This window comes from Sorghum bicolor, chromosome 2 (assembly GCF_000003195.3).
Source record: "Sorghum bicolor cultivar BTx623 chromosome 2, Sorghum_bicolor_NCBIv3, whole genome shotgun sequence".
Lineage (NCBI taxonomy): Eukaryota > Viridiplantae > Streptophyta > Magnoliopsida > Poales > Poaceae > Sorghum > Sorghum bicolor.
Window position 1 is genome coordinate 4,117,592 of NC_012871.2, and position 11,924 is coordinate 4,129,515.

The window sequence follows — 11,924 nt, forward strand, 5'->3', positions numbered from 1 at the left end:
CCGACATTATTTATATTCGAATCCGAATCGGATAAAAATATAAAAACAAATATGATATCAGTGATATCCGTTCGTATCCCTAGTTGCAGGAGCAGAGACTCCTTCTCCAGCGAGCGCCATTGATGGACGGGGTGGTAGCGTTGTGTCCCTGCCTCGTGGGTGGTGGGCGTCGATGCTGGGGAGTGGGGATTGGGGACGGCCAGACAGGGATGAGGGCGGCTACCTAGGTCGGGTGAGAGGATTGAGGAGGCACGGCGCCTGGAGCCTGGACTATGGAGTTCTGGAGGCGCTGCGGCTCAAGTCTGGAGAGGACAAGAGATCACGGCGCGCCATGAGGCCGCGATGGCAATCTCACGTAGTCGCGTCGCGTGGATCAAGGGCGCCGCCAACGTCAAGGATAGGGCGGCTGGGACTAGGAGATAGGGCTGGAAGAGGGGGTCAGTGTCGAATTTACGAAGCACAGACGACTTGAAAACATTGATTCACGTCACACATGCAAAATTTTCGTCACAAGAAATCTGTCGATGATGGTTCAGCAGCAGCAAATCAAAGGTTTTTGTATTGTGGTGATGGTAGTGGCCACCTCAAATCCAAGGGATGGGTCGTCGCAAGACCTTATCTGGATGGTCCAAATTCCAAAACACTTCACACCCAGAACCAGTGGAAGGAGCCATTTTTCAGCGATGGATATGAAGAAAGCAGCATTCGAGAAGCGCCATTTTTCATCAGCATATGATCACAACGACATTTCACGGAGCGGGAGCCATTGGAGTGTCATTACCACCGAACCGAACTATCCCCCCCCACACACACAGAATGAATAGAAATGCCAAAGCTTCTGATGTGTCGACCATAGGTACAACGATATAATAAATCACGAATCACCCCACAAAAAACTGCACACATATTACACAAACAGCAAAAAGGGCAACAAGGTATATCCCATGCCATGCCCTCCTCCCTGTTTGGAACCACGCTAGCCCTTCTTCCATGGCTGGATGACCGCGACGACAATGACCACCACTATCACCAGCAGTAGGATGATGGCATAGCACATCCACTTCCTCGAATTCTTCTGCAGTTTCTTCGCGCTCTGGAGTGCGGTCACACCTTGCTGTATGTGATTGGTGGCGTTCGAGACCTTGAAACAGAGGGTGGAAATTGACATGCAAGTGATTTCATCAAGCTTGCGATTAATTATTAAAAAAACAAATATGGTGCTTGTACTATATACAGCAGGCTCAATGCAGAAGTGGAAAACTCTTACATGTGTCTCGATGTTGTTGATCATGTCTCCTTGAGCCTCAACAAGAACTGCCATGTCCATGAATATCTAAAACACAAAAACAAAGAAATGGTATAAAGAGGCAGAACTTACTGAAAAGTACATGTGTTTTTATGTGTATTATATATTCTTGAAGTGTTCTAGATTAATCCCAGCAGCCAGCTCCAAGAGTTGAAGGCTAAATGTTCTAAATTAACCCCAGCAGCCAGCTCCAACAGTTGACCGCCCAACCCATCCCAGACCACATAATCACATGAGTTAGGGACGCAGCAACTATACCAGTTAATGTAATTTATTTATTGTCTTCTATTGGAAACTAGACAGTATATTGAGGGGACCTGTGCTCATTGAATGCCTACAGCTTTTATTACTCCCTCCATCCCAAATTGTAAGTCATTCCAAGAATCTTGGAGAGTCAAAGTATTTTCACGTTTGACCAAAATTATAGAGTGAAATACTAAGATTTGTAACGTAAAGTGAGTTTACTATAAAAATATAATTAAGAAAGAATCTAATGATATTTAGTTGGTATCATAATAATTATTATTTTATCATATAAATTTGGTCAAACTTTGAAAAGTTTGACTCTCCAAGATTCTTGGAATGACTTACAATTTGGGATGGAGGAAGTACATAAGAAGAGCTTATGCCAAAAAAGAAAAGAAAAAAAAGAAAAAGGCACCACCTGTTGCAACTCCAAAAGCTTCCTCTCTAGATCCCTTACAGCATCATGTCGCTCCTGTATTTCAGCAACTGTGTCCAGTATCTGCAAATATAAAAAAGTAACATATTCATAACAAATCAATGCTGTAAACAAACATAGTTAGACCTGTTACCTAAAACCAATATACCTCATAACACGTAATGACCTACGTAACTATAGTAGACCACATACCTGGCCTCTTCCCTGATGTTGGATAGCATCTTTGAATATTTGCTCACTTTTTCCAGTCTCTATCAAATCATCAATTGTCTGCAGGGTTAGAGGCAATCACATGGCATGAGAAATTATGGAGTCAATCATAGATCAAAGTTCACTGGAAAATAACAACACAATGACATGTACAATCATAACCACAGGTGAAATGTACGGTGGTCACAGGTACAATACTCACCTCTTCATCAGGACGATTACCAGTTACAGTAAAAACCCTTCTTTCAACAACCTCCCGATACTCTTGCCTGATTGCTTCTCTCAAGGTCTGCACCATATGTTAACAGGGTAACTTACATGATACAAACAATGTATTTAACTTTCTCCACAGATTTGTTGGCAATTGGCAGGTATTCACAATGATTTACAAACTTGAAGCCCTTCTAGAACCATACCATCAGCTAACTAATACTGAGAACCAAACAAGTAGCTGGCCATATTTTTATAATTTTTTTAGTTGAATAAAACATGCAATCATCAATGATGATACTCACCCTGCTTATAATGAATCAGGCTCGCAGAATTCTTATAATTGGATCTCTCTTAAGCATGGAAAAGTAGAGAACTTTCTCTCTGCTACTTTAGAAACATGCAAATCTTCCTAGGAGCAATTAATTTGGTACAAGTTTATGTTTTAAGATCATCCTATGTTAATAGGATCTTATAATATCACAAAATAGCATAAGGATCACATGCATGGAAAGGCAGCAACACAGTACCTGAAAATCATCCATCCGCTCCTTCAATTTCTTTTTTACTGCTCTGTAGAATTGGACAAAATATTGAATAAACAACAAATTTCATGTAAGCAAGTAAGCAGCATAACTAAGGCTCTGAGATAAAATGTAAATTTACCCAGTAGTCTGCTCTCTTGATCGGTCCACGGCAGAACCCTTTCCACATCCAGGTTTTTGCCTATTCAATAAGTTCTGTTCCACAATGGTAGCGAACAATTCAAGGTTAATTGTTGATAGCAGCGCACAAGTCAGCTCAATTTAAATAATTATAGATACATATTTCATAAGTTTCAAGAACTGTTGTTTGGTTACAGTGAATTTAGCAATGTTTCAGAACAAAAAATCTTACAAAATGACATATAACAAAGTAGTAAGGTAATGAGGCTCTTAATTTCATCTAGCAATTATCAGAAGTACGATTGGCCAATTTATGACGCATTTATATAATTTCCACAATAAGCATGGACCAATTTGATTTATATAGATATTGCTAAGACAAATACTGATAACTATCAGGGTCAAGCAAGAGCATACATCTTTTTCCAGTTCATCAACTTTTGTCTTTGCCTGACGAGCAATTTTCCCCACTTCATCAATATCTTTCTCCATCCGCTGCTTAATTGCTGTGAAAAAGAATTTAAGCATAGAGGTATTTCCAAAAGAGTGAATATGTATTTCAGATAAAGGTTAAATCTACTAGAATAAACAAGTACTTACCTTTCATGGAACTTGCTTTTGTAACTGCTTTGGATTCCTCATTTGCAGTCTACAGACAAAAGTTAGGTTTCTGATATCAATGCACATATCCAATGTAAATTCATAAGGAAAATGGTAATTCAGAAATGAAATTCCATTGTGACTACTAAAATCCAGACCGTTAGCATAAGAAAAGGAAAGCGACAACAAATGAATGGTGGAATGAATGTACCTGGAGCTTATTCAATAGATTTGTCAGCTTTGCAATTAAACTCTCAATTGCATCGACCTGTTATATCACAAAGCATTATGTCATTAATCAGAAGGGAAAGTGTTGGAGTTGGACTAACAATATTGATATTAATGCAATTCGATGCAGACAGCAGAATACATGTAACAATAATGTAAATATGGTAGGATGGAGATGCAAACATCACCTTCTTCAAGAAATCCTTTAAGTTGTCTGAAGCATCAGCCTGATGCATTCCCATTTCAATGTCCGCATCTCTTGAGGAGTCCCGCCGAGGGAGCTCAAAGGAATCCTGTGAAATATGAATGTTCATCATATGCTACACATGTACTACAGTTCAATCACCAAGGAATGGTAAATTATAATTTATTATAATAACAGGGTTGCAGCCCACATAGGGAATATCAGCATTCCATCCAAGCAGAGCAGATAGATTTCCAGTTTGAATCTTGCACATCCTTTCCATTGCAAAAGTGTAATTTAACAAAGATTACGATGCACCATGAAAAAGTTATGGCCAAGGAGATGCGAAAAGAACAAGCTTTAAAACACATCAAACTCTAGTGAATACAAAGTATCCCGAACTAGAACCTCAACGGCAGCACTAAATACAACTACTAGTGATCATTGCCGCTATTCAATCAAGGCAATTGCTCCACGAGCAATTAATGCAGTTGTTCATTGAGATAGATGGTTGAAGCAGGACAGTCCACTCCAAACTCCAAAGGTAAATAAGAGAATAGCTCAACGCAAGAAGGCACGATAGAAGCAGCCAGAAGCTCAGCAAGCCCATTTTGCTTCCAACGCAATTCACCTGCTCCCGAACCAAAACCACGCAGATCTAAGGCGAGCATCCGGCAAGCATCCACCCTACCGCACGTCGCGGAGGAACCCCGGGGCGGGTTCCTTCCACCGCACGCCCCGCATTCCGACCCGCCGCCGCGCAGCTCAAGCAATCCCTTCCCCCACCGATCACTCCACCGCCGCTACCTCCGATCCCGCGAACCAAGCTCTGGCTCCGGGACCCTCCCTGGACGCGGGAGAGCCCCTGCGGGAGGAGCGGGCAGCGCCGACCGGGCCGCCCCAGATCTCAAGCTCGCGCGCCGGATCCCGGCGAGCGCCTGCGGAGGCGGGGGAGTCTTCCCGGATGAGAGAAGAGGGTGGAGGGAAGGAGACGAGGGGCGCTTACCGTGAGGAGGTTGTTCATGGCGGCGAGCGGCGAGGAGAGAGAGGCGGGCGGGCGGGCGGGCGGCGAGGAGAGCGGAGGCCGGGGGAGGAGGTGTGGCCGTTGCGCCGCAGAGGATGCTTAAAGCTGAGGAGAGAGGTGGGGTGGGCAGGGGTTAACGCTGCGGGTGCTGAGGCTGGCAGGTGGGCCACCCGGGATCTTTTTCGGCAGGCAGGCTGGCAATTTCTCTCTCCATTCCAGCGGTGTGAATTGAATTGTGTATTCAGCGAGGAAAGGGAAAGAAGTGTCGTAGATAGAAATAGAACAGTATTTTTATGCAAATCCAGCCACTCAAGACTTCCAGTTCTCCACAAATGATAGAGGAAGAGCAGTATTTTAAAAAAATCTGTTAGACAAAACTACAAACTTAACAAAATCTGATATGGATTAGCACAAAAATAACTAACAACTTATAATTGTTTTTATAGTTAAATAAAAAAGTTGATAGGTTGTCACACTAAGACAAATAATAAATCATAGAAGTAAAAATTTACTTGTATTAGAGAGTGTTTGGTTGGAGTGTTAAAGTTTAAGTATTTTCGTTTTATTTGACAAATAATATCTAGTTGTGTTTTTAGTTTCTATATTTAATACTTCATACATGTGTCCAAATATTTGATGTGATAGGTGCTAAAATTTACCGAGGTGAACCAAACAGGGCCTTAGTTGGTTGTACGAAAATGTTGCATGAAATTATCTTAAAAATCAGGCGTCTAACAAATAGTGCTTCATACATATGTCCAAATATTTAATGTGATGGACGCTAAAATTTACCGACATGAACGGTCTTAGTTGGTTGTACGAAAATGTTGCATAAAATTATCTTAAAAATCAGACGTTTAACAAATAGTTATTGCATATTTACTCATTAATAAATGTAGTGCATTATAGTGTTATTAGGGTCTGTTTAGATTGTCAATGAAAATTTTTTGGATGTCACATCGAATGTGTCGGAAGGATGTCGGGAGGATTTTTTTAGAAACTAATAAAAAAACAAATTACATAGCTCGTCAGAAAACTTCAAGATAAATTTATTAAGCATAATTAATCTGTCATTAGCATATGTGGGTTACTGTAGCACTTAAGGCTAATCATGGAGTAACTAGGCTTAAAAGATTCGTCTCGCGATTCTCAACTAAACTGTGTAATTAGTTTATTTTTTTATCTATATTTAATGTTTCATGCATGTGTCCAAAGATTCGATGGAATGGATGAAAAAATTTTGGGTGGGAAACTAAACAGGGCCTTATCTTATTTTGAATTACCTTAGATTTTGATTGAAGACTCAACTACTTGTGTCATTTCCTAAGCAGAGGGAGCAGCTTATAATTTTTGTTACCTTAGCATGTTTTCATTACTGACCAAGAAAAAATATTTAAAGTAACTTTTTTTAAAAAAATAACAGTGTTTGAGTAGAAGATGGGAGACCTCGTCTCAACAGCCTTTTTCCACCTCTCAATCCGTTGAAATTCGCTTTGAATTGACGACGACGAAAAACCCCGTCTCCAGGTTACATATCCATTCATTCCTACTCCAACGGACTGCTAGTAGTTCACTGCCTCATGTAGCCGTAGCAGATTTTCCAACTCCTCCTTTTCCCGGCCGCTCTTGCTCTGCGCTGGAACTCCGCGTCAGGTCGGGTCGGCTGCCACCTGCCAGCCACTGCCCGGAGGTGGAGTGGGCGGCCGTGCGGAACGAACGGTTGGTGCGCGGGGCCCGCTTGGGGCAAGCTGTCCGAGCTGGAGGGCAGCGCAAGCATGTTTTCCTGCTCATTGCTGTAATCCAAAACAAGTATCCAATCATGTCGTCTTTCTAGGCCTTCGTTAGGGTGTATTTGGTACTGTGCTCCATAAACTCCAACGTGGAGCAGCTTCCCAAAAAACTAGAGTTCGTGAAGTACTACCTCTTTAGGTGCTCTCACAACTCCACCTTTTTTTCTCGAACTGAGTGCGTGGAACTGAAACCATTTGGCTAAAAAACGTGGAGCAGAGCAGTCTCAAACACCCCTTTAGTTCCTAAATTTTTTTGTTCGGACATTGTATCACTTTCGTTTTCATAAGTAATTATTATTCAATTACAGACTAATCACTCTTAAAAGATTCATCTTACGATTTATAAGTAGATTATACAATTAGTTTTTGTTTCTATCTATATTTAATACTCTATATATATGTCGTAAGATTTGATGTCACGAGAAATCTTGAATTTTTTTAATTTTTTATTGAATTAAACAAAGCCTTAGTATACTAAGAGCAGCCGCAGTGTACGCGTCGAAGGCAGTCCTATACATTTAATGCGGCAATCGTACCCGGTACGATATACTGTGGCCTCGTTTCGATGGAGGAGCAGCTCCCAGCCATAGAACCAACCGCTGTGCAATAAGGCCTTGTTTACTTTCTAGAAAATTTTGCAAAATTTTTCACATTCTCCGTCACATCGAATCTTTAGACGCATGCATGGAGTATTAAATATAGACGAAAATAAAAACTAATTACACAGTTTGGTCGAAATTGACGAGACGAATCTTTTGAGTCTAGTTAGTTCATGATTGGACAATATTTGTCAAATACAAACGAAAGTGCTACAGTGTCCATTTCCCAAAATTTTTCGGAACTAAACAAGGCCTAAAAAAATATATTACTGTAACATATAGCATGGCTCCAACGGCTTCATGTCCTTTTTTTTCTATGTGTGGGTCCCGCTATCGAGCCAGATTCGGTTCTATACATTGTGAGCCGAGTAGCAGGACCGGTCGAATCATTGGTAGAGCCCTCTGTCGAACCGAACACAGTGTTTCCCACTACGGCTGCTCTAATGCAGTAGTATAATCTAATCATAGTGCTAGTCCACATTCGCGCGCTGGGTTAAATTATTGTGAAAGAATGATTAAACAACGGCAAGTACCCGCCGGCGAGAAGTTATGGTATTGGGCGCTCTCGGATGTCGTTCGGGCATGTTCCTACGATGGAGAAAGCTCTACTCTAGCTAGCCAAGCGGGGCTTATAATAATAATAATAATAATAATAATAATAATAATAATAATAATAATAATAATAATAATAATAATAATAATAATAATAATAATAATAATAATAATAATAATAATAATAATAATAATAATAATAATAATAATAATAATAATAATAATAATAATAATAATAATAATAATAATAATAATAATAATAATAATAATAATAATAATAATAATAATAATAATAATAATAATAATAATAATAATAATAATAATAATAATAATAATAATAATAATAATAATAATAATAATAATAATAATAATAATAATAATAATAATAATAATAATAATTGTCTTGGTGATCGATTATGGCCTTGTTTAGATGTAAAAAGATTTTAGATTTCGCCACTATAGCATTTTTATTTGTTTATAGCAAATATTGTCCAATTATAGACTAACTAGGATCAAAGATTCGTCTCGCGATTTTACAGGTAAACTGTGTAATTAGTTTTTTTCTATATTCAATGCTTCATACATGTGGTGAAAGATTCGATGTGATGGAAAATCTTAAAAACTTTTTGATTTTCGAGGTTAACTAAACAAGGCCTATGTTATCCGTTTTTGCGGATGAGGACCTACTATTGTCACAAGTGTTTAGCTTTAAAATGTATATACTTAAAATCTTTTTTAAAATCACGTGAATTTGTAATTATTTTTCCATACAATATCTTGATGATTATAAAGTCATAAGCCAAAATATTTAAGCTTTATTGATGTTTGTAACTTTAAAGGTTTGTTCAATTTTGTATTTTGCACACGATGACCGGAGTGAGTACTACCTACGCTGGCCACTACCCATTTGTGGTAGTTCCATTACGCGATTGGCCGTAAAAAAAATCTAGTTTGTTCGCTTAGCTGATAAGCTGATTTATTATGAGAAAAAAATATACTAAATAACTAACAAATTCAGTAGATAAGTTCAAGTGATCAGGCTATACGTGTTAGTGTAACATATTTATACAATATCCTATTTCCATCTTCTTAGATTTGGAGCATGACAAACGACAAAAGATGAAAGCGCCATGCATCTTCTATGCAGTGTTGAGAAATAAAATCGTTTTTAGCAGTAACGAAGGCACCTATGTATACTATTATAGACCGTGAAAACTCGAGTTTTACAAAAATGGAGCTACCTCCACGATTACAAATCCTCGCATACAAAAGTGCGTTTAAATAAAGTCAGAAAAAAAAATTGGCCCTCGTCACGAAGCCCATTGTGCAGATGCAGCCATAGCCCACCGACCTGTCGCCACAAAAGCCATTGCAGCTAAAGCCCAACCCCGAGATGGCCGGCCGACACAGCAGATGCAGATCGCTCGCCACGCGTCTCCACCGTCGGCAAACCTTCCCCCACCGACGGACGCGGCGACCCACGTCACCTTCCGCCGGCCTTCTTCTCCTTTCCACCCGCGTCTTCTCCGCCACTCCGCTCTTCTCCGTATAAAGGAAGGCCGAAGGCCCGCTTCCATTCTCGAAGCCGCTGCGGCACGCGTCCTGCTTCTGATTTGCTTTGCCTCCCAGATCTTGCAGACTAGCTGGGGGGCAGCCCAGCCGAGCCGAGCTGATCTCCCACCCCGCAACACCCCGGCCGTCGGCGGATCGTTCGTTCTGCGTCTACTACTTGATCTTTGAACAAGCTAAAGACGCCGAAGCGTCGCCACCAGCAAGGTGAGATCAGAGCCCAAGAAACGCTCCTCTGTTCCTCCCCATTTTCCTGCAGTCCTGCTATGTTACTCCAGTTGGATGGATCGGTTTGCCATAGCGCTTGCCTTTTGTCCACTAGATTTAGCTGCGGTTGCACAGCCTAGATGGTACCGACTGCCGAGTCGATTCTTCGGATACTCACTTTGTTCAACCACTCAATCCAGATGCCATTAGCCTGTTCCAAGATTGCATCGTATGCTGAACAAAATTATTGAATTGCAACTCCGTGAGTGATGAGCAGATTCAATGCTCGTTTTGGTTGTGCCTTCGATGTGGTCTAGCATTATCTGCGTGAACATCGTGAAATGGTTTTTTGGTTGATAGTATAAGGACCTGTAAGATTCTGTTGTGGGGGAAAAAAATCCATGCCAATAGACCAATTGTCTTCTAGGAATATGCTCCATTCACTAGTAACTGAAATTTGTAGCTGCATCCTGCAGGGCGGCTTGATCGTATTCAAGATGGGGAAGGACAAAGAAGCTACCAAGCTTAAGGAGGAGGAGAAGAAGTCCAAGGATGAGGTCCATCTCAAGATCAAGAGCAAGGACAAGTCGACCGCCGAGGAGGACGACAAGAAGGAGATTGAGATAGAGATTGAGGCCAAGTTTGTTGAGAAGGAAGAGGTCAAAGACTCTGGTGACAGTGCAGGGTCTGCAGGAGGAAAGGGTAAAGAGGGGAAGAAAGACAAAGAGAAGAAGAAGGAGAAGTCGGAGAATCATGAAGATGACGAAGATGATGAGAAGGTGATCAAGAAGAAGGACAAAAAGGAGAAAGACAAGAAAACGAAGGAAGATGGCGAAGATTCAGAAAAGGCAGACAAAGACAAGAAGGATAAGAAGGCTAAAGAGAAGGATGGATCAAAGTCGAAGGATTCAAGTGGCGAGAAACAAGAGAAAATGAAAGATGAGAAAAAGAAGGAAGGTGACAAAGATGTAGGGGAGGAGGAGAAACACAAGAAGAGAGAAAACAAAGATAAAGATAAGAAGGATAAAAAGGACAAAGAAAAGGATGGATCTGAACCAAAGGGTTCAAGTGATGAAAAACAAGAGAAAGGTAAAGATAAGAAAAAGAAAGACAAGAAGAGCGAAGAGATGGAACAGAAGGAGGACCATCTAGAGAATAAGAATGATAAGGCCGCACAGAAGGATGTCCACATGAACAAAGAGTTGGCGGGAGCTGCGGACTCGGGCACCCGCGAAATCAAGCTAACTGACACTGAACCACAGGAGAAAGAAATTGATAGTGAAGATTCAGAAGGCAAGAAGAAGAACATAGAGAAGGACAAGGACGAAACGAAGAAGAGGAAGAAGGATGATGGTGAGGACGATGAAGGCGAGAAGAAAGACAAAGAAAAGAAAGAGAAGAAGAAGGACAAGGGTGACAAGAAGGGAGATGGTAAGAAGAAAGAGGGTGATGGCGATGGCGATGAAGGCAAAGAAGGTAAGAAGAAAGACAAGGAGAAGAAAGAGAAGACGAAAGACAAGGGTGCGAAGGAGAAGACGACCGATCCGGTGAAGCTGAAAGCGAAACTGGAGAAGGTGGATGCCAAATTGCAAGACCTACAAGCTAAGAGAGAAGATATCCTGAGGCAGCTGAAAGAGCTGGAAGGCGGCGGCAAGGGAAAGACGAATGGAGAGAAGCCTCCTGCACAGGTACAGGAGGACAAAGGGAAGGACTCTGGAGAGGTGCCTGCACAGATACTGGAACAGGGTGGAGAGAGCAAGGTCAAGGAACAGAATCCTGTTGCCGCAGCCTGATCTTGTGGAGCTCCTGTGGCGGTTGATGTAACAATAACTCTGATCTGGTTCTGTACACATGCATTATACACTGTGTATAGGAATGTACATTTTGAGCTGAGTTGTAAAATGGTACACATGGCATGCACTATCAGGATCTATGTCTCTCTTACTATCCAGTGAACGGAACATATATAGCCGAGTGGAATGCGTCCTTTTCCTGATACATAACACTGTAATACTTTGCTTTGTGAATAAAAGGAATACGTGGAAATGTTGTTGCTGTTGTCATATTTGAAACACGTCCAAACCCAAAGAACATACTA

General features: G+C 41.0%; 2 protein-coding genes across 2 annotated transcripts; one reads left to right on the forward strand and one right to left on the reverse strand.

The window, feature by feature from the left end:
* Positions 691-5,352, reverse strand: LOC8081160 (syntaxin-132). The gene is made up of 12 exons (XM_002461460.2): positions 5,092-5,352; positions 4,090-4,194; positions 3,885-3,941; positions 3,674-3,722; positions 3,491-3,579; positions 3,075-3,148; positions 2,939-2,981; positions 2,401-2,487; positions 2,181-2,258; positions 1,971-2,051; positions 1,268-1,333; positions 691-1,141 (listed from the first exon to the last, which is right to left on the reverse strand). Exons 1-12 carry the CDS (start codon positions 5,107-5,109, stop codon positions 977-979), a joined length of 912 nt encoding a protein of 303 aa, XP_002461505.1. The 5' UTR covers positions 5,110-5,352; the 3' UTR covers positions 691-976.
* On the forward strand, positions 9,442-11,889 carry LOC110432417 (uncharacterized protein DDB_G0286299-like). Its single transcript, XM_021452805.1, has 2 exons — positions 9,442-9,826; positions 10,303-11,889. The coding sequence occupies exon 2, from the start codon at positions 10,324-10,326 to the stop codon at positions 11,617-11,619; it is 1,296 nt and encodes a 431-aa protein (XP_021308480.1). The 5' UTR covers positions 9,442-9,826; positions 10,303-10,323; the 3' UTR covers positions 11,620-11,889.

Excerpts from the sequence above, each read along its gene's own strand:
- LOC110432417 (XM_021452805.1), top strand. The coding sequence starts at position 10,324 with ATGGGGAAGGACAAAGAAGCTACCAAGCTTAAGGAGGAGGAGAAGAAG.
- LOC8081160 (XM_002461460.2), bottom strand. Across the intron at positions 2,052-2,180 it reads AACATCAGGGAAGAGGCCAG|ATACTGGACACAGTTGCTGA; the intron begins GTATGTGGTCTA and ends TTATATTTGCAG. Across the intron at positions 1,142-1,267 it reads TCAACAACATCGAGACACAT|GTCTCGAACGCCACCAATCA; the intron begins GTAAGAGTTTTC and ends CTCTGTTTCAAG.